Source organism: Aptenodytes forsteri, unplaced genomic scaffold (assembly GCF_000699145.1).
Source record: "Aptenodytes forsteri isolate BGI_AS27 unplaced genomic scaffold, ASM69914v1 Scaffold96, whole genome shotgun sequence".
Taxonomy (NCBI): Eukaryota; Metazoa; Chordata; class Aves; order Sphenisciformes; family Spheniscidae; genus Aptenodytes; species Aptenodytes forsteri.
In genome coordinates, this window is record NW_008795029.1 from 3,438,246 (window position 1) to 3,460,874 (window position 22,629).

Below are 22,629 nucleotides of genomic sequence, written 5' to 3' on the forward strand. Positions count from 1 at the left end.
ATTTTAGTAAATTTCTGTTGACTTTACAGTTCTGAAGGGAGGATAGCAAGAACTATAAAAAAAAATTACCTCTAGAACCCTGAAAATTAAGAGGAGATAAATTTTCTGTCAATGTGCAAAATGTTCTTGGGAAGCAGAGTTGAGGAGTTGGCTTGTGAGCCCGCTCAACTTTCTAACCTTTGTGTGGTAAAAACAGGGGTTTAATACTAAATTTCTGTTGACTTTACAGTTCTGAAGGGAGGATAGCAAGAACTATAAAAAAAAATTACCTCTAGAACCCTGAAAATTAAGAGGAGATAAATTTTCTGTCAATGTGCAAAATGTTCTTGGGAAGCAGAGTTGAGGAGTTGGCTTGTGAGCCCGCTCAACTTTCTAACCTTTGTGTGGTAAAAACAGGGGTTTAATACTTAAGTACTTAATTTTCTGAGCTTGTGTTCTTTGTTCAGGTAGTCTGATTTCTTTTTCTTAATACTGTCCCCATATAAGTTTTTCTATTGAGTACAGTGAAGTAGAGTGTGTGGGCTGTCTTGCTGTTTTCCCCGTTGTCCTGAGCTAAACTATAATCTTGTTCTTTTGAAATCAGGAAGCTTAAAGCAGCAGGCACTTCTTTTTCTACCTTTGCTCCCCCTCCGCAGTCCCTCTATTTCCTCTAAAAACATCCTCTCTAATTCTATCTATAAGCTTTCATTTTAGGATGTTCCCGGTGACTTGATACTGCTTAACTCTTTTCAGTCATGCTCTTTTCATTCAAAGTCATGGTTGTTTATGAACTTGTGAGTAAAAGTTAGAGGCATTAACATTTCTATTAAGGAGCCAATAATACTAAGTAATTCCTTAGAAGATTCTGAAACTCTAGACTGTAGCGTCTTCCTTAATAGTGATACATTAAAACATATAATTCTGGCTAGTTTGCAGACTTCTGTGAGTTAGAATGGGAATGCAGAGCAGGTTTTGAATGTACTAAACAGACTTCACTTTTCCACTCTAGAAATGAGCCTGTGAATTTGTACACGCATTCCTTTATTCCTTTGTGCTGTTGAGTATTTCAAGACACTACTGAGCGCAGTAGATGTCCAGGGTTTGCTGCTGCCAAATGGTTTGTTTTTCTCCCAGCTATAATTCCACCCCCTCCCCTGTACTGGCTTGGCTCTCATCTTCCTGCACAGTCATACAAATTCTAGATGTGGCACCAGGGTGATGGTGGGGCTGCTTGTGGAATTAGGAAATTCGGGAATAGAGTGGGACCCTCTAATTCTAGCCTTTGCGAGCAAGATGTTGAATCATCTCTTCCAGTCTTCTGTAACTGCATCCTAGGGAATAAAAACTAGCTAACAGCTTTCCTCTGTTCTCTGTATTGTCTACATTACTGGAATAGCACGCGGGTGGTTTTCGCAGTCTTTTGAGACATTTGGTGAACCAGACCAGTCAATAGCAGAACTGATAGTGTATTTTTCATGAGGAGAAAGTGAGGTGGTTCACATGTCCTGTGCCTGTTTGGCATCCCCCGCCCTCGTTCTGTTTCCCACAATCAGAAGTTTTGGTTATGAAAAGTAGATTAGGAGATTAGTTGACTTTCCATAAGAATTAGAAACATTTTAAGTATGGAACAAAGCTACTGGAAAGGGGAGGAGGACCTAAGATTTTCCAGCTGTCAGAAGTGGATGTAACAACCTTTGTATGTGAACTACTCAGAGAGGTGGCATAATATACAGTATTTGGGAAAAAATGCAGCTGTTTGTCCTTCCAGGCAGCTGAAATCACATCTAATAGTCACTAGACTACCTTTTGCATTCTGCATCTAAAGGTTATTCAAATTTTGGTTCATTTTAGCTTTCATGCATAAAATGTTTCATTTTGGGTTTTCAGTTTTTCTGTTTTACTCTTGTTGAGACTAAATTATTGAAGCTAGCCTGAGGAAGAAGCTTTAAAATTTTGTTGGTGAGGCAGAATGTGGCTGCAGGAAAATACAGCAAGCTTGTGGGTGGTTATGAGTTTAGGTTCATTTGATGTTTGTTTCACTTACCTGATGTCAGGGATGCAACCTACGGTTTCCACTGGGAAGTAAATGTACCCCCAAAAAGTAGGCGTGTCTTTCTACAAAATAGAAATATGTACAGTATCATTTTGTTTTCCTAAATACGTATGCTCTAGAAAGTTACACTTATAACATTTCAGAGATAAAAAAACATCATCTGCAAAAGTGGGAGTTCTGCTTCAGGTAGTTTCACAGATAAGGAGAGCATGGCTCTGTGTGCGAATGTATGTATTACTCATGATCAAATTAGTACATCTTCAGGACTACTTACCTGTATGCTGGAAGACTGTGATCAGCTGAGTGTTCTCGTAACATGTTCGGAATGTAATGGTTCTGCCTAAATTGGTCTCGCTCACTGCAGTGATAAAGAAAGTTGGCCCTTACTCTTCCTTACCTCTAACAAACTTGCATTTTGGTTTTGACTCTGTAGTGTTAGAGACTGACTGCAGGAGAGAATTTGGCCTTTCTTGCAACAGCTTTGCATTTTCTCTCTGCTTTTACTGATTTTCAGATCTTGTTTCATATGTTCATATTTTAACTGTAACTGCAACTTCTTTATACATAGCCTGTAGGGTTGTGGTTTGTTTTTTTTTTTTTCCTCCTTTTTTCCCTTTTTCTTTTGGGGGAGGGTTTTTTTTCCCTCCTTTTTTCCCTTTTTCTTTTGGGGGAGAGAGAGCATGTGTGTTTTGATTTTTGCCTTGGTGTTGAACAGTGTTGAGAAATCTAGCAAGCATGAAAAGCTCATTTAAGAAGGATGAAACATAAATGCTCATTACTTAGGGAGTGCTCTAACTATATAATCTGTAGCCTGAAGGTTTTTGTGCTAATGTGTATAAATTCAATGCATCTAATAGAAGAGGTAGAAAAAAAGTATTAGTGTTGTTTGGATAATGGATCATTTGAATCGTGCAGCATATGAATACCTAGGAATACTTATGATCATTTTCCAAATTATTTTATCTTTACTGTAGGTTATTGGTACACCTCAGAGACCTTCAGCGCCAAATACTATCCTGGTAGGAAGTCCACATACACCTAACACACATTTTGTATCACAGAACCAGACTGCAGATTCTTCGCCGTGGTCTGCTGGGTGAGCAAAATAAAAGTTACAAAGGATTAATAAATTGTTTGGAACTTTTATTCTAAATGTTCACTGTGATAGTGTATGTACTCTTCAGGCTAGCAGTGTGAGAGAGATGGTCTGTTTACCTTTCCATCAAGAGCACTTCAACGTTAAAGTATATTGTATTAAAATCAGGAATAGCCACACAAAAATGAATACCCCCTCATTTGTCGTAAAAGGAACTAGAATATTTTCTGTAAACTCTGACAGATATTCTCACATTACTTACATTTAGAGAATTTAGCTCCTGAAAAGACACAGGAATTCATCTGACTTGATTCAGTTTTTAATTTGGCATTTCTGTTTTGCTGGTGTACTTCCAAAAAAATACAGTACATTTCAGATTGAACAAGTGTGTCCCAAAGTATCATTTGAAATAAGAACGTAGTCCTTATTGGGAAAAAGTATGAGATACAATGAATGCATTCTTTTGGTGTCTTTTCTCATGCAAGCTTGTTTTTAAATGTCTCTTGTTAAATGTAGTTGCTTTAAGACTAAATTTGTCATCAGTGTCTTGTTACACATAAATAGTTTCCTACTTTGGAATTACACAGTGAAATGAGATGTGGAGAACTGAGAGGTTCCGTTGCTGATACTAATTTTATTGATACTTATATTTTTCCTCAAGTTACAAGGAACTTTTTATTTAAAATATATGCAGAAAACTGTTATACTTCTTGTATCTTGTAACTTCAGAGTTTTCATAGCAACTTCATGTACTGTATAACTTCAAATCTGTGGTTTAGTAATAGTGTAATGTTTAGAGAGTTCAACCAATATCAGACTTCATCTGTTCAGTCAGTATCGGACTTACGTCTGATATGCTCAATCAATATAATTTTTTGTGGTCAAAGTAGATGGGCTATTTAAATTTAAAAAAAAAAAAAAAGACAAAAAAATAAGACCAAAAACAGTTACCTCCTGTAATTCACACTTCATATTTTAGCATTTATCCCCCTATCCCTTCTTTTCTTGAAGATTGGAAGGTTTTCTTTATTGACTTCTTCAAGGAATATCCCTATTTTTAACTTCTTATCTGCTACTGGAGCTAGCAGAGTTGCCAAAAGAATGAATTTGTACTGTGTTTCAGCATCAAGATATTAGAATTGTTAATTATTGTAAATCATAGGGGAAAAAAATCACAGGAAAAGATGTTGGGAAGGGGTGAGAAGCAGAACAAAAGGGAAGGCTTGTTTTTTTACAGCAGTGTGCCTGTATTTGAAAAAGAGACATTAAATATTCCAAAGTTCAAATCTTCTTAAAATATATATTATACATATATTTAGGAAGCGGAACAAAAAAGGAGAGAAGAATGGCAAGGGTTTACGTCATTTCTCTATGAAGGTTTGTGAGAAGGTACAAAGAAAAGGAACCACCTCATACAATGAGGTGGCAGACGAGTTGGTTGCAGAATTCAGTACCACTGATAATCACATTTCACCAAATGAATCAGTAAGTATATGGGAGGTCAATTACACGTGAACTGAATGGGGGAAGAGAAATTTCTTTTGAGACTTTTGTATTTCTTTTCCTACTGCTAAATGAAACAGTTCAGACATTACCTGAGTTTACCCATTTACTGTAATATATTTATTTTCAAACATTTTTGTCACAGGTATGTTTTTGATTAATACACTATGTTTACAGCAGGCTTATGACCAGAAGAATATTAGACGACGTGTCTATGATGCCTTAAACGTCCTTATGGCCATGAACATTATCTCTAAGGAGAAGAAGGAAATCAAATGGATTGGTCTACCTACTAACTCGGCTCAGGAATGTCAGAATTTAGAGGTACATGTATTAGGAAGTTCACAATGGCTTTGTGTTTGAGTAAATGTTTACAGCTTTAATACGTTCTGATACAACATGTGCATGTGATCTTCTGAGATAGCAAGGTAGAATAGTATGGTCCCTTTTGACTCTCTTCTGAATTTTATTTTTATGTACAGAACACACATTTAAACTTCCAGATTGCTTAATTTTTTTTTTTTTTAATTCTTACGTGTCAGAAATACAGCTCTGTCACAGCTTTTACAGTATATATGAAATGCGTCTGAGTGGAAGTTAATCAAACTGAAAGATTAATGTGCATTTCCAACATTGCAATAGTGGTGCTCAAGAGTCAGGAAGATTGTTTTCTCCAGATGCCAGACAAATAATACATCTGTGATGATAGTTGTTGCATGTATATCAGCATTTATATGCATTGCTCTTTCTTTGTTGCTGCAGGTCTTAGGTATTTCTGACATTTGTCTTACATGAACATGTCAGACTTTTTTACTACATGTCTTGGGTAAGAAGTAAAATGTTTTATACTGAAAGGCATCATAAGTTCTGGAAGGACTTTTTTTTTTTAATATCCTGACATTTGCAAGATAATAAAGTTACGGAGCTTTACTGAAGTCAATTCACTTTATCAGAATAGAATAAGACTTTGTATTTATTCTTAATAAGTGTAAATTCCCTTCAGTAGGACTGAAAAATCAGTGTAGAAGCTGACAAATTGGAAAAAAAATTGGAATCTATCTACAAAGGGCTAATTCTGTGGAGATTTTTGTTTGATACTGAGAATTGATTTTTCAGTTAGTACTGTAATTGCTATCTAGATGAAGAAAATATAGGGTATTTCTCAAATACCCTATATAAAACTCAGATTGAGTTTTATTTAAGTATTTATCATCCCAAGTGAAAATTATTAGTTAAGGTAAGAGAGTGATAATTGGGGCATAAATAGTAGGGTGAGTATGGAAGGTGAAGTGGTTTGAAGATGACAGTGCTGCGTGCTGAATAGGGAACCAGCTAGCTGGGGGGATTTTAAAAGTAGATCTCTCTGGATCTCACAAAGTATGGCATTGCCAGTAATGTTGGAGCAAAAGAAAAAGAAGTGTGGCTCATTCAGCTGGGTTTGATGTCATGATTGATAATGTCCTAAAGAAGAGTAGGATAATATTAGTATTGAAGTAAAAAAAGCAACTTAGAATGTAATAATGCACAGTGAAGGTTCATGCGTTTAAGATGGGAACAATGATAACTTCTGATACCAAAGTAAGAACTTGTTAATTGGATGTCACAAGAGGAGGAAGGAGTTAACCACTGAATAATTGAGCCACAAGTGTAATACAGTCTTGAAAATAGCAAAAATCCGAAGATGTGTTGAGCTTACTTGAGGAAATTGCAGGATTCCTCCCTTCCCCATTATTGCTTCATGAGTATTCTAGCTCCTATTTCTGCAAGCTCTGTTGACATTTAAATTATTAGTGACATTACCTGCGAAGTTTTGCAATAAGATTCTTTTTAATGAGTTTGTGGAGGCTAATGTTTAATTTGTGAAATTGTCAAGCCTGATAAACTTTTTTTACTAGTCCATCTGATATTGCTTAACTTCACCCTTAAACTGTTGAAAAATCAAGCCAAATAGTTTACAAGGGAACATAAGAGTTTGAGGGGTTCCCCATCAAGTATTTAGTCTTTTTAAAGCTGTATTTTGTGTGTAATTTAGAATATTAGATTTGGTAAAATACATCCTGATAATGCAAAAAGAGAGGGTGTGGGGCAATTAATAAGGTCTGCATCTTGAAGTAATATGGAAAGCAATGTAGTTTACATGTATGTCATAGGAAAATATCTCAGGTGAGTTGTGGTAAGTTTTTTGGGCGGAGGCGGTTATTTGACTTATTTTCTAATGCTAAATTATAAGACTTGGTCCTACCTTTTTTTTCCTTTTTTTTAAAATATAACATCATGCCTTTTTGCAGTTTTTTCAACTGTGTACACTTCTGGTTTTTATTCACCGAAAACAAACAGAAAACTGCATTCATGTGAATTTTTAACTCCAGTAATTTTCTTGTTAGTTGCATATTTTAAGGACCTAAGAATAACATTTGATGTCCAGGCCAGCGGTCTGTCTATCTAGTATCTTGCCTGACAGTAGCAGTTACCTAGGAAGGAGTATAAGATTAGAGAAAGTATTTAGTGATGTTTTCTCCTGTAACTTGTGGTTCAGGCATAACCTGAGGCAGATGTAGTATCCTTCTATTTAATAGCCCTCAATTAATTTTTTTCTTCCACAGATTTTTACTTTGCACAAAGTTTACTTTTAATACTGAGTCATTTGTGGCAGTGAGTTTCAGGTGTGTTAGAAGCTTCTAATGAAATACCTTTTGTTTGGTTTTGAACATACTATATTTACTATGTTCCTTAGTATATTTAGTTCAAATATCCTCTTTTTTTTTTTTTTCTCCTCATTGGAAGTGATGGTGACCTGGTCATTCCTTGTTCAGTTTCTCCATCCTATTCATGGTTTCATAGGTATTTCCCATGTTCTCCCCCATTATTTCATTCTCCTTTCTGTAGAGTCCTAGTTTATTCATTATTCCCTTGTATGAAATCTGTTCTGTACCATTGATTATCCTGACTGCTCTTTTGTATGGTCTTTTTGAAATAGAAACAACAGACCTACAGAATTGAAGATGTAAATGTTCTGGTTCATACACTGATGTAGTGATAATTTCTGTTTTGTTCTCTGTTCCTTGCCTAATTCAAATTTTTGGCTGCTGTGGTGTACTGAGTTGATGGTTTTTGTAGATACTGTAATTCAAGATCTCTACTGAATGTCATTTTATTTCTAAAATATGCATGGATAGGATTATGTTTTCTCACACATACCACATTACATTTACCAAATATAATTTTGATGATACAATCACTGAATGCTACAAGACACTTTGAGTGTGCTTTATGACGAGCTCTCTTTTTACTATGTCAGGTAACCCAGCATTGTCAGTAGATGCTGTCACCTTGCTCTTCATCCCCTTATTCTGATCCTCTATAATTTGAATAACGGTCTGTAAATTAAGTCCTTGTGGGAATCTGCTGGTGAGCTTCCTCCACTGAGAAAGCTGTTTGTTTCCTACCATTTTGTCTCCTATCTTTTATGTTATTATTTAGTATGTATTTAGTACTGTGAGGACTTAATCTTGAGCTCCATAGCAGCTTCATTTCTTTTAACCGTCTTTGATGGATCTTCTCCAGTACTTCCAATATCAGTAGACTACATCAAGTGGATCCTTCTGGTCCACATGCTCTTTGTCCCCTTGAGAGAATTTGGATAATTCTTTGAGGCATAACTTCTGTTTGCAAAGATGTTTTTACCCTCTCCCCGATATATTGTACTTTATTCCCTAGTGTTCTAATGCTGTTCTTTGTTACAGTTTCCATCAGTAGTACTGATGTGAGTCTTGATAGTTAGATCTCTAAATTATCTGCAGAACTTTAATGATTGACATCATATGTCAACTACCTCCAGTTCTCTGGTATTGAAATGATTTTAAAGGGAGAAAATGTTGATATAAAATGCTACTTAAAACAAACTGATCAATCCTTTTTCTGTCTTAAGGTGGAGAAACAGAGAAGACTTGAAAGAATAAAGCAAAAACAGTCTCAACTACAAGAACTCATTCTACAGGTACAGTCAAGGTACTCTTGTCTATAGGGCAAGGTAACTTATATCTGTATTCCTGTTTTATCCCAGTAAGGGATGGGAAACTTCTAAGAAGACTAGAGGTGAATTTCAGGATAAGGCATATGCAGTTTTAATTTAGCACTGTAGTTTAGCTGGCACCATGCTGTTGGCCATTGCTATTGGGGAAGCCAGCAACCTTCCATGAGTCACGATGAATTCTTTTGCAGTTTCAAGTATGTTTAAACAAGATTTATGCTGACAGGAGCTGTAATTCATGCTGTTCCCTCTGAATTTTCCAATTCAGTTCTTGTATCTAGAATGTTTTTCTGTGTTAGAGTCCATAGGTAAAATTACGTGACTGTAGAGGTCGTCTCTCATAATGCTCTGTCTGGCCTTTCTGGGACGTTGCCGCCCCTGCTGTGTAAGTGGCTTAACTGCTGTGAAACAGTTGCTGAACTCCTTCCCAGATTTCCCCTAGTACCCTGGGGGAAGCAGTAGTCTATCCCCTAAGTCACTGTGCTGCTGGTTCACTGGAAGGTATCCCTTAGTAGTTGCATTACCTACGCAATAGGAATGAGAATCTCAGGGAGGGCACGCAGAAAGAAAGTACAGACAGCTGTGGGACAACAATCTCAACAGCTGTTTGATTTTTATCAGCCTCTGTGTTGGCTTTGGATTTTGTTTTTTAATTCCTGTTTATTTCATTTGATTCCGTGACCAGAAAAATACTTTTTCTTAGTTTGGTGGCTTACTGTAAGATTTATAACTTGAGTTTCAATAGTTAACTTGAGTTTTTAATTCTTACAATTGCTAATCTTGAAAATATGAACATTCCATTCTGAAAAGCAGTTTTGGTAAGGTGTGAGAGTAAAGTCACTAATCTTAGCTGAGTAATTCAGAAACCTAAAGTCAGACATTCAAATCCCAAACGTTAACTGTTTTTTAGCATATAATTTCAGCAACAATACAGTATTAATCATTCAACTGTTCTTGTGGAGTGCGGTAGCTAGCGGGCAATAGTAAACAGAGTGGAAGTAGGATGCTATATGAAAATTCCTTTTTCCACTCATTGTTATCTCTTCATTCTGTCAAGGATCTGTCCAGGGAACTGTCCTGACATAGTTATTAAAATGTGCTTTTTTTTTTTTCTCAGTCAAGTTTTACTGTGTTGTATTTTTCAATACTATCATTTGTCTCTCTTGCATCTTAACATGCAGGAATATGGTGAACACTCTCTGTCCTTTTGTGCATTTACTTGCTGCAACCATTGCTGGTATTCTCTATCTGAGGGATTTTATTGTTAACAGGATCTTAAAGGTTTATCATATCACTATTGCTTTTTCTAGCAAATTGCCTTCAAGAACCTTGTTCAGCGAAACCGTCAAGCAGAACAACAGGCAAATCGACCGCCACCTTCCAATTCTGTCATCCATTTGCCATTTATCATTGTGAACACCAGCAAGAAGACAGTGATTGACTGCAGTATTTCAAATGACAAGTGAGTTAACAAGTTTTCTGTCTGGCTTTTGGTACAGCTGTGAGTTTTATGTGCATGCTAAAGTGTTCATCTAGATTTGTTAAAAATGAAATACAAATAAACTTACTTGGGCCTTTTGTAGATTGAGAACATGCATTTCAGACAGGTAACACTTAGTCATGTTGAATAGAAACAGTTTTGTAGATCTTTTTAATAAACAGAATAATTGCGTTCACAATAACTTATTTAAGACTTACTTTGCTTCTAACATCTCTAGATAGTAAGGCAGCTCTGCTGAAGTTTATTATACTTTACCAAGTAGTGTTTTCCTTTGGCTTTAACATGATGAAATGCAGCCAGCAGAATTGAAAATGGGTTTGCTTTCGGAACTGCTGTTCTCTGCTTTTGGTTCAAAAAGCTAGGTTTTTCATCTGCAGAATAAAAGCTGAATGTAGCAGTGGTTTCTACTTGCACTATTAGCTTACTAGAAAAGCTTAAAAACATGAAAAAAACCCCACAGTAGGCAGAGGAATGGGATTAAAGAAAGTTATCAAACATGAAAAATGTTTAATTAAAACTCTGTATCTGTTAAACCTGTTAATGATTTATATAGTGTGTATAATTACAGTTTTAGTTGCTTGCTGTCAAATACATAAATCTTGAAAATTTTGATTGCTTAATCCGATGTGTCACTGACACTGTGTGTTAAGCTTTTGAAATGCTGCAATTCCTGAAACTGGAAAGGTAGTTAAAGTAATTGAAGCTAATTGAGACATTTTTTCCTCTCCAGGTTTGAATATCTATTTAATTTTGACAATACTTTTGAAATACATGATGATATAGAAGTACTAAAACGAATGGGAATGGCTTGTGGGCTAGAATCTGGAAGCTGTTCAGCAGAGGACCTAAAAATTGCGAGGAGTTTGGTTCCTAAAGCTCTGGAACCATATGTGACAGGTTAGTTATTCCAAGAAGAGTTGTTTTGTTTTCCTCCTTAATACGGGACTCAAGTAAAAAACATGAAAATACCTAAGATCAGTTAATTTCCACTGGTTTGTGGTGAAGGTTTCTAACAAGTTTTCAAATATATATGCTTTTTAGTGTACCTTAGGGAACAAGTAACATAGAGATTCATAGAGAATGGGCAGTTGCTCTTCGCAGAACCACATTTTGCATTATACCACACAAGTAGACCTTTGCAATGTGTAATTCTTTTAAGAGGACAGTATTTATAGTTGATTCGCCTGCAAAGGCAAAAGGGGTAATAAGTGCAAACATGGTCATGGCTTCATTTTATATTGCTTTATCATTTTCATTATATAAGAATACTGAAGACATCTGACTTTCTCATTTCAAAATAAAGCGGTTTTTTAATATATTTTGAAATTTTGCTGTTGCGCGAGCTTCTTTTTTTTTAATTATGCTGTTTTGTATATAGTACCTCAATATGTTTTGTTGTTTTGGTTGCAAGACTCCTTTTCTGGACTTGAAAAGGATTAAGTATTTCCACTGAATTAGATGAGTGTGTGTTATAGTATTCTTGAAATACATATTGTTCGTTTTACAGAAATGGCTCAGGGATCAATCAGCAGTGTATATGTCACATCTTCATCAGGTTCTGCATCAAATGGCACAAGATTTTCAGCCAGGTGAGATGAAATTATCAATTAGTTTTTAAAATCAGTGATCATCAAAGAAACTTAAAGAGATTAAATACTTCATGAAACAAGTTCTGTTTTGATTAAATGTGGTGTGGATATGTGTTTAAGTTTATTCTCAGACATCGCTTTTACTTGAGTAGTGGTGGTTCTTACCAGTGTCATTAAAGAAATCTTTTACTGTATAGTGGAAGAAAAATTGTTTAGACTGATGTTGATCTTGAATGTATTATTTTTTGTTTAGTTTGACGTTTGTGACAAGAAAACAGATGTTTCCCTAAAGATATAATATGGGCAAGATTATCCCTTGGTCATTAGTGCCTAACTTAAAAAAAGGTTTTGGTCTTTCGGTTTTAAACAGCATCAGAAGGTAGTAGAGTGATAAACTGTGACTTGTATTTAACTTTGTGTTGGACATACGTCATTTTTCAGCTTATATAGCAAGAGAAAAATAATAGTTATGTAGTCACTACTCGATAGTTTCTTGCTGTTGCATTAATCAAAAAGATGTCCTTCTGTGAGCTCTGCTAAGTTGTAAAATGAGTCAAATATTGAAATGTTTAACATTGTTAAAAAATATTTGAATTGAGCAAGCTGATTAGCTGAACAAATTATCTGCAACGGTGTTAATTTTCTACCAGTTGTTTCTGTTGTGTCCAGAAACTTAGCCTTATCTGAAAAGTTAGTTAAATTTCTGTTGTACGTGTAATGCCACTAATCCAATCTGGGCAATTTCAGAATTGCAGAATGATTTGGGTTGGAAGGAATCTTCAAAGATCATCTAGTCCACTCCTCCTGCCATGGGCAAGGACATCTTTCACTAGATCAGGTTGCTCAAAGCTTCGTCCAGCCTGGCCTTGAATCCTTCCAGGGATGGGGCATCCACAGCTTCTCTGGGCAACCTGTTCCGTTGTCTCACCACTCTCATCGTAAAAAATTTCTTCCTTATGTCCAGTCTAAACCTACCGTCTTTCTGTTTAAAACCGTTGCCCCTTGTCTGTCACTGCAGGCCCTGGTAAAACATCTTTCTCCGTATTTCTTACAAGTTCCCTTTAAGTACTGATAGGCTGCAATAAGGTCTCCCCGGAGCCTTCTCTTCACCAGGCTGAACCACCCCAACTCTTCTCAGCCTTTCTTCATGGGAGAGGTGTTCCAGCCCTCTGACCATTTTCATGGCCCTCTTCTGGACCTGCTCTACTAGGTCAACATCTGCCTTGTACTGGGGACCCCAGAGCTGGATGCAGTACTCTGGGTCGGGTCTCACAAGGGCGGAGTAGAGAGAGAATCACCTTCCTCAACCTGCTGGCCATGTTTCTTTTGATGCAACCCAGGATACAATTGGCTTTCTGGGCTGCAAGTGCACATTGCCAGCTCATGTCCAATTTTTCATCCACCAGTATTCCCAAGTCCTTCTCCACAGGGCTGCTCTCAATCCCTTCATCCCCCAGTCTGTACTGATACTAGGGATTGCCAGGACCCAGGTGCAGGACCTTGCACTTGGCCTTGTTGAACTTCATGCAGTTCGCATGGGCCCACGCCTCAAGCCTGTCATGGTCCCTCTGGATGGCATTCCTTCCCTCAAGACTGTCGGCCGCACCACTTGGCTTGGTGTCATCCACAAACTTGCTGAGGGTGCACTCAATCCCTGTTTGTTTGTCATTAATGAAGATACTAAATAGTACTGGTCCCAGTATGGACCCTTGAGGGACACCACTCGTTACTGGTTTCCATTTGGACATTGAGCTATTGACTGTAACTCTTTGGTCGTGGCCATCCAGCCAATTTCTTATCACCAAATCTCTCTCCAATTTAGAGGTAAGAATATTGTGGGGGACTGTATCAAAGGCTTTCCAGAAGCCCAGGTAGGTTACTTCTGTAGCTCTTCCTTTGTTCATTGATGCATTAGAAGATTGCATCGTAGAATGCCACTAAGTTAGTCAGGCACAATTTGCCCTTGGTGAAGCCATGTTGACTGTCCCTAATCGCCTCCCAGTCTTCCATATGCTTCAACATAACTTCCAGGAGGATCTGTTCCACGATTTTAGCAGACACTGAGGTGAGGCTGGAGAGGAGAGCGCAAGTTCTAGATGACTTTGGCTCTTTCCACAACAATGACTGTTCTATGTCAGAATCACTGGCAGGCTCTGCCTTGTAAGTTATTTGGGAAATTGCTATACTATTGAAATTCTTAAGGAAGTCCTAATTTTTAGGACATTTCTTAAGCCATTTGTGTTTAAAGGCAAAAATCCTGTATTGATGGGGTTTCTTTAGACAAGGAAATACAGCTTTATTCTTGTTCTCTGAAGACAGTCTTCTGGCAGCTTTTTCTCACCCATCTGCCTTCCCTCAGAGTTGGAAGGAGGTCCTTCTAAAGATAGTATCTAGCTTACTTTAGAAGGCTAATGCAATTACATATTTAAAGCATTTCTTTTAAAAAAAAAAAAACACAAAAACAAAAACAAAAAAACACCAAACCCACCCACCCCACCCCCACCCCCCTTTTTGTAGATGGTAGGCTTACTTGAATGCAAAGCAAATAAATAAGGAAATAACTTGCAAGGGAAACAGTTAAGCTCAGGGGTGTGCGGGACTAGCAGTGGTGAGGAGCGTGGTTTATGCTCCAGCCCGTTCCTGCTGCCCCAAAAAATGTAGGGAATTCTGCCTGTTTTGTGCTAGGGAACTGAAGCTTGAGTGAGAATACTGCTAAAATAGCTTTAGAGAAGCAGAACTTACACGGTACATAAAATCTCCTGTTTTCACTAAGGTTCCTTCTGTGATAATGAGCACGGTGTTAGTGAAAAAGAGCCCATGTATTTTTAAGACACTGAAATTTGAATAGGCCACTACTAGCCAGAGGCCAATAGAAAACCAGAGGCTGACTGGTTCATTATCTTGGTGAGAAGCACAAGAACTCCTACCACTTCTGTTTCTTAGGAGGTTGGAAAAGGGGAGTGAGAAATTATGTTTAATTATAGTACATATATAAATACTCATGGCAGTAGGAAACTACAAGATGTTTAGCTTTTCTGGTACCAAAAATTGCTGCCAAGGCACATAAAGGCTGAAAATTAATTAGAAGCTCTCTAAAGAAAGTCGGCAGAAGACTGAAGATGCTGCTACCAATGCCTTCATCTCAGTTTCTTTGTCTTACTAGGATACTCAGTTTATGAAACCCAGTTCCATTTTTATCAAAAAGAGGGGAGACAGGTTTTTGGGTTTGTACTTCCAAAGTTCACAGGAACACAGGAATAATCTCCTTTTTTTTTTTCTTTGTTTTTGAAACTGCTTCTGCAGATAACTATGGAGAACCTGTTGTAAGTCATCTGACTACAGCTAGACAGATATCTTGGTATCTTCCTTTTGAATAAGTGTGCAGAACAGCAGAAACTCTTGAAAATGTTTTCCTTGTGAGCTTCTAGGGTGTGCCCCTGCAATTTCATTTTGTGTGAAGAGAGACCATTGAATTAGCTCCATACAACAGCAGTGTGCATGATTGATTATGTGCATTAGCTGGATTAAAAAATGACTAGCAAACATTTTTGAAAGCAATTTTTTAATGATTAATGTCTTTCAAGTTGGAGATACGATTTCTGTGATTTTTAGGAAAACATTTTGTCAAGAATTTGTGACCAAATTTAATAGTTTATCAAATTATTGATAAAGTAAACAATAAAAAAGATTGGCAAAATAGCAAGTAATGATGGAGTCAGGAATGTTCTGGCTCTTTTAAAATAAAATACTTCTGTATACAGTTAGTTCATCTAGGAACAAGACATTTCAGACCACATCTACAATACGTGTGTGCATTTTGGTGGAAAAAGAACAAGAAGTAAGAAAGTGGATACTCTCTAAATCTACTTGCTGGTCTGGGAGGTGGATTGTCAGTGTAGGGATACTCTCACGGAGGGAAAAATATGAGATGCTGAAGAGGTTTTTTAGTGGTTTTTTTGTTTGGTTTAGGTTGTTGGTTTTTTTTAAACTAGAAAAGGAAAGCATAATGAGAAGAAAACAATTTCAAGTTAAAAATACAGCACATGTAGCAATGATAGTTTGCCATGTAATAACAAGGAATTAAGGAGAAGCTATTAGTTCCTCGATTTTCCAAGTCTTTGAATCAAGATTAGTGCTTCTGAGAGACATGATTCACTTGTGATGCAAGTGTCCAGTGCTACATAAAAATATTAAAGGGCTTAAATAGCTGTGTAGCCTTAACACTATAAATGTACTTTAGAAGAAACCTGGAAAGCATACTTCTAAAGCGCCTGTGAAAGGATTTAATCTTTATATTAAACCTAAAGGAAGAAACATAGTAAGAACCGTTTCAAAATTACTTCAATTGTTTCAGCTTTTGAGAAACAACTTAGACATATATTAAAGACAAGTTATAAAGTAGCACTGGCAGGTTCATTAAAGGAATGGAATAGATTTATGATTACATTTAAGAGCACAGTAAACTGAGAAAAATCATTAAGTGATGCCAACTGGCCTCTCTTTCTTTTTTGCAGTGACTTTTCCAATGGTGGAGATGGGATGTTGGCTACAAGTTCCAATGGATCTCAGTACAGTGGCTCCAGAGTTGAAACACCAGTTTCTTATGTTGGGGATGATGATGACGACGATGACGATTTTAATGAAAACGATGATGACGACTGATGCCCTTTGCTTGTAGACTATTTTTTGTTAAAATTCAGCAAGCTTCAGGAATAAATTGTTCTAGGGAGAAGTGTCTCAAATTACTTTGCCCCATCCCTCAAGGAGAATATTGGTAAGCAGTTCTGAGTTTAGAAATTGCACCTCTGATAAGCAAACAAGGATTGTTTTATGTAGGATATTTTAAAATGTGGTGTGGATGTGTGTTTTTGATACCAGTGTGTTAATGCAGAGCCTTTATTTACTCTTGTTTTAGGGGTTTTTGGTTTGTTGGTTGTTTTTTTGTTTTGGTTTTTTGGTTTGTTTTTTTTTACTTGAAGGAAAATGGATTTTGCCCCAATGTTCTTGCAAAGTTTGCTAAAGAAAATGTAGACACATCATTGAGAAATAAAATGCTATCCTTCTGTGGAAAATGAATACACTGAATGGCAATTTATTTGGAGTGTATTTTGATTATGCCACTTTTTGAGGGATAGTGAGCTAATGTAGTAGTGTTTTTTGTTAATCACGCAGTGTCCAAAGAACCAAACAAGAAAGATACGTCCTACTTTTTTTACGTGTTAAATTCCAGAAATGTTGTTGTGAACTTATTTTCCCTTAAATTATATCTAACATTATGATTCCATCAAGTTTATATACTTTTCACTGTATGTTGGGACATATGAATTACAAAGTTTTTGGCAAATGTTTACTGCCAGTTGGTGCAGCTATATAAAATGTCTTGAAGGTTTGGAATGATTTATTGCTTATGGTAAAATTTGCCTGATTTCTTACAGGCAGACTTTGGAAACTTTTTATTATATAGTTGTTTACATACTTATAAGTCTGTCATATAAAGACATGTACTGAAACAAATGTTTGTATTTGTTTCATAAGCATCTTCCTGTAATCTATTATAAAGTTGAAATTAAATATAGAGAATGTTTTAAGTTTTTTAACTCAAAATTTGTCAATCATTTTTAATAGTTCATTTTTATAAAAGGAATTTCAGGGCAGGTGGTAGTCTTTTTAAATTTATTCACAAACAATTAACTGCACAAATACTGTCAGCTGCCTATTCTAAGACAGTAGTCTTTTTATTGAAACACAAATAAACTTTTCTGTAATATTTTATGGAATATAAAGAGACTATAATTGTTTTACTTGTTTAACCTTGGCACTGTTAGTTTTTATTAATAAAACGCGCATGGGCATTTTTAACAAGCTCTGTGGTTTTTCTAATTTTAGGGTTATTTTAGAACACTTCACTTCCTCTCGTCACAAGACCTAGAATTAACTGTCTCAGGATGCTGCATCTGCACTACAGAGGGCCCAGATTTTTTGCTTTGATTTAGTAAATTGCCCTTATAGCTCTTGGTAACTTACGGTGCAAAAAGCAGTATCTTACCCTGTATACTCTCTTCTTTCATGTCTCCTGTTGTTCCTCAGAGTGTTAGGCCAATCTTAGTACTCCAATCCAGCTTCTCTATTTAAAATCCCACACTTACTGTCCTAACACTTCATCCCATATTCCTCAATCCTGGCTTTCCGTCATACATTCCCCTGTCCTCAAAACACGTCTTCATCTACTTTCCGTATACTTCCACCTTAAACCTTTTTGTTAGATCACATCCTCTGCTCTCACCTGAAAGCACAGGTTACTGAACTGGCTCAGCCACTCTGCAGGCTGCCATCAGAGTCAGGATTTGTTCCTTCCACAAACTCCAGGGAGTCGCTGCAAAGACAACGGTCTAACAACTGCTCTGTCTGTGGCAAGGGCTCCTGGATGCACTTAAACCCTGTGGTAAATATGAAGTCTGTTACACATTTTTTCTCTGAGGGATTATGCCTTGACAAACCTTCTGTGGTAAGGGGATGTGGGTGCTTACTACCGAGCAGTTGATACGCAGTGAATGTTTTCTAATTGTATCAAACCTTGTTGTAGTGTGAGTGAACCAAGCAAATTATGTAATTTTATGGGCCTGGGAAAACCATTTGGGGGGGCGCTAATTAAATGCTTTGCTTCTCACTGAAGATGTCATTCTTTGGAGTGCTAATGCTAGAAGCAAGGTTCTTGTCACGGTTGAGTCAGCTGATTCAAATTATCTTTGCTGTTGAATGGCAGTTTTATCTGCAGAGCCCAACAATAGTTATCAAGGAACTTTTGACAGTCCAAGGGAGTTATTCCAGTTTTCCCTTACATTCTAGATCTCCAGTGTATGATCCAAGATTTACCTGCAAAGAATGAGTACAGGGATGTTAGGTAAGGAAGGCTGAAAGCATCTGACAGTTTCCTTTTGGTTCTTATCAGTGGAATAGACCTCAGATGAGACAAGGTCAAAGTGGGAGTGGAAGTGTGGCAAAACATACGTTTCAAAAGGCATTACTTTGCTTGCTTTTGGTTGCTGATGAATCTCTGAAATGGAATTTGAGAGTTTAAACAAGCAGCATTGGAGTGGTTTGGGGGAATGAATCTGAATAACCCTTTGTTTCAGGAGAGCTTTCTGGTGGTAAAGGCAACAATCGGTAACAGGAGAAAATCTATTGACTTTTTAATAACTTGCTAGAGTTCAGGCAGTTACCTGGTCATAGTGTTGAGGTGGAGGAGGAGGGAAAAAAGAGAAGAGACCAGTGGTGAGGGAGGAGGTGGAAATGAGGAAAGGAGTCTTGAAGTAGGAGGAGGAGGGAACCAGAAAAGAGAGAACCGATTGAAACTTAGGGTGTTTACAGAGGAGCATAAGAAGAGGTGGTGTAAGTTGGGAGGAAGTAATGAGAAAACAAGAGAAGACTAGTCGAAGACTACAAGGAAGACTAGTAGTAGAAACTTTATTAAAAAAAAAAAAAAGGGAAAGACAGAGGAATGTGTAGAACAGATGTAATAATGTCAGGTCTGGCATGAAAGGACCTGGAAAGTGGGAGAGAACTTTAAACTATATAGTTCTGATCTCTGAAAAGGGTGGTACCACACGCACAGATGGAAAAGGAAGATCAAAAGCAGGAACAGAATGTGAGGGGAAATCATGGACAGGAAATTGTTGAGGAAATCTGTGGAAGCAGAAAATACTGTAAGGAGATAGAAACTAGAATTCAGTTTAAGAAAGATTAAAAGATGGTAAAGGTAGTGAGAATGGTAGTAAGGGCTCAGTTTGGGGAAAAAACATGACAGGGAAGGGATGTGCTGTCACTCCTTTCATTTGTTGTCAGCACTTTTGTGATCTGAAGAAGAGGAAAAGTTGCAAAGTATGTGTGTATATGTATCTCTGAAATGGTCCTGCAGATAAATCCTGGGAACAGTGTGCACCTTTTACTGTTTTTTCTAAAGTGATACTGAGCTTTGAAAGACTGCCTCTCTACTTTGACATGGGTAACAAGTTAAGAAGGATCTCTTAAATTGTTTGTTTCAAAAGTAAATTGTTTTGTTTGTCCTGTAGGAATTTGCTTGTCTTAACTAAAGAAAAGCATTTATGACTTTGGGAGACTATTTTTTTTTTTTAATCTTCCTTCAACGAAGGGCAACTGTTGCAGAGAAGAAAAAATAAATGGGGCTGATAGGGTACCAACCCTTGAACATGACCATTTAGTGAATTGTTCACAGGAGGAGGTGACCGTCACAAGATAAATCTCTTCATTTCTTTATCAGTGAATACACGGGTTGTGAAATCTTCGCATTAATGGGAAATCTGAAAATGGGATGCTGCTGTAATATAAAAAGGATGAAAGGGGAAAAAAAGGCAGCATTGATGTATTACTACTGGAATGATCATCAATAGAAAAGAGAGTGTATGCACTGTTTTTCACAGACAGTCCATTGTGTCCTGTAGGGATTTCCTTTCTCTCGTCTGCTTATGAGAAGAGTACTAGGCTATTTGTCTTGACTACTACATTGAGTTAACAACTTTCAGCCCTTCTCAGATCCGTCTGCTTCCAGAAAGATGCGAGTATTATCACACACGCTTTATTGTTAAAGCCTTGCTTTACCTTGTCATTCATTTATCAGGAAAAGCAAAGACAAGCCAGCACAATGAGAGCAGCAACTTTTAATGTCGTTATTTTCTAAATTTAAGATTTTTTCCAAGGTTTTTCTTGGTCTCTGATTCTTCCCTGAGCTTCCATGGATTCTGGAGGGTTACTGAGATGTTCAGGGGGCTGGAGCAGTTGCAGTATGAGGAGGGGCTGAGGGAGAGGGGCTTGTTCAGCCTGAAGAAGAGATGGCCTCAGAAGACCCAATGGCAGCCTTTCGGTACTGCGAGAAGGTTATTGCAGAGATGGAGTCAGTCCACAGTGGTGCACGGTGGGAGGATGAGAGGCAACACACACAAGCTGAAACAGGAGCTTTTCCAGCTGGGTTTAAGGAAGAACCTAGGATGGTCAAGCTGTGGAACAGGTTGCCCAGAGAGGTTGTGCTGACTCCATCCTTTGGGTTTTCAAGACCAGACAGGATAAAAGCCCTGAGCAATGTAGTCTGACCTCACGGCTGACCATACTTTGAGCAGGAATTGGACTAGAGACGACCTGAGGTGCTTTCCAGCCTGAATGACTATATGGATCCCATAATAGAGAGGAAAAGAAAACAAAAAACACGTTGGAAATCCCATATATCGGTATCATGAACAGACTTAACAACTGGGTCGTCTGGCTCAGCAGACAAAGAATGGAAGCTCAGCTCATCTTCAGTAGCTGTCAAAAATTACCAAACTCCTACGATGGAAAAGGTAGGTAGATGAGCAGGTAGAAGTGAAGACTGTCTTCCTTTAGGATGAGGTTTCTAAGAGGCAGAAATATAGGTGATGCTGAGAGCGGGGCATCTTCTTGACTGAAGAAGGGCAACAACCGACATGCACAGGCGTTTCCTACTTCCAACATTTGGTTACACTGGTAATTCTCATCTGGCATGATGATGGTTGTCACCCAGCTGCATCTGCCTTTCACTGAGTTGGCGAGCTGCTGTCCCCTGGGAGACATTGAAAGTACATCAGCACTAATAAGTGAAAGATTAACCAGAGAAAATCATGATTATCGATTCACAGCTTTGCTCTGGTAAGGGCAGAATGTCCTGATGTGGCAGAGAATAAAGAAGAGAGACTAGTGTTAATCGAAAATCACCAGTGTAATATCTTCACAAGTGCTTTTCTTTGTTCTGCTAACACCTCTTTTGTTTGTTAAATTTTTGGATGTTTTGAACAGGTTGAAATCCAAACTTAGGCTCAAAGATTTGATCTTCTTTTAAGGTGTCACTGTGTACACATCATGGTACATTTCTGTAAATACTGCAGTGATACCAGCCTTAACCTATCAGGAGGGCTGGTCAGAGCAGAGTGGAAAGTTTCTGCATTGTAGCACGTTAAAAGACAGCAAAGTTGCAGACTTTGGGCAAGGTTCGTGTTCTTCTATCATACACACTTGAGAGAATTCGTCGAAGCAGAACGCTAAGCACATACTTGAAGCTTAACTTTCTTAAAACAGGCAACCCAGGTACTTCATGCTAGGTAGAGAGTGGATCTCTACGTTTCCGATGCTGATTTTTAATGAACCTTGAAATAGTGAGTAAATTCTTACAGACTAAAATAATGCTAGAGTGCCAGTTTTCAAAGTGATGCGAGGAAGTCCTGTCCAAACGTGGTCTAGACAGCCTGAGATCAGCCCTGAACCTCATATTAGAAAAACCATTGAAGGAAATGGCTAGAAGAAAATTAAAAGCCTGGAAGGTTAATTATTGACGACAAAGTACAGAACAGGTCTTATCAAATGAATATGGGAGGAGATTGCAACTTCTTAGCTGATTAAGGAAACGATGGATATGTTTCAACATCTTTAAGCCTTTTCTGTTTCATTGCATTCTGATTTTAAATACGTATTTTACACTATCAACAGATTGTATGTCAAAGGGTTATGAACAGTTTACTGCTGAATCAAAAATAGTTTTTGTGGCATTATCACTGACTGAATAGCTGCATCAAGTAAGATTGTACTTCTGTTTAATGTTTTCTTAAATAACCCAGAAGAAAATTTAAAGGTATTTTTAAGTGATACTGGTTAGAAAAGTAAACAATGAAAAGGACAGGTTAATGTGGATTGCTTGGCAAGCAGGGCACGTCCAAAAAATGTTATGGTTAAACTACGCATCTTTTGAACAAAGAATTCAAGCTACGCTTAGAGGAGGTAAGACTTTACGCTGAAAACGTAGGATCCTAAAAATGATCTGGGTGTCGAGGTGGACGAGAACTGCTATGTCTCCTACAC

At 37.4% G+C, this 22,629-nt stretch overlaps 1 protein-coding gene across 3 annotated transcripts in view; it reads left to right on the forward strand.

Moving 5' to 3' along the window:
• The window catches only part of TFDP1 (transcription factor Dp-1), a 54,861-nt gene extending 37,251 nt beyond the window's left edge, over positions 1 to 17,610 (forward strand). For 2 of the 3 annotated variants that reach the window (XM_009276085.2, XM_009276084.2), the window contains exons 4-11: positions 3,007 to 3,128; positions 4,448 to 4,613; positions 4,809 to 4,955; positions 8,560 to 8,628; positions 9,972 to 10,123; positions 10,893 to 11,059; positions 11,670 to 11,751; positions 16,266 to 17,610. In XM_009276085.2, the coding sequence (XP_009274360.1) occupies positions 3,007 to 3,128; positions 4,448 to 4,613; positions 4,809 to 4,955; positions 8,560 to 8,628; positions 9,972 to 10,123; positions 10,893 to 11,059; positions 11,670 to 11,751; positions 16,266 to 16,413 (1,053 nt within the window). In that variant the 3' untranslated portion in view covers positions 16,414 to 17,610. The remainder of the gene's footprint in view (positions 1 to 3,006; positions 3,129 to 4,447; positions 4,614 to 4,808; positions 4,956 to 8,559; positions 8,629 to 9,971; positions 10,124 to 10,892; positions 11,060 to 11,669; positions 11,752 to 16,265) is intronic. The other variant, XM_009276086.2, reaches the window with a different exon arrangement.
• Positions 17,611 to 22,629: the final 5,019 nt, after the last annotated feature.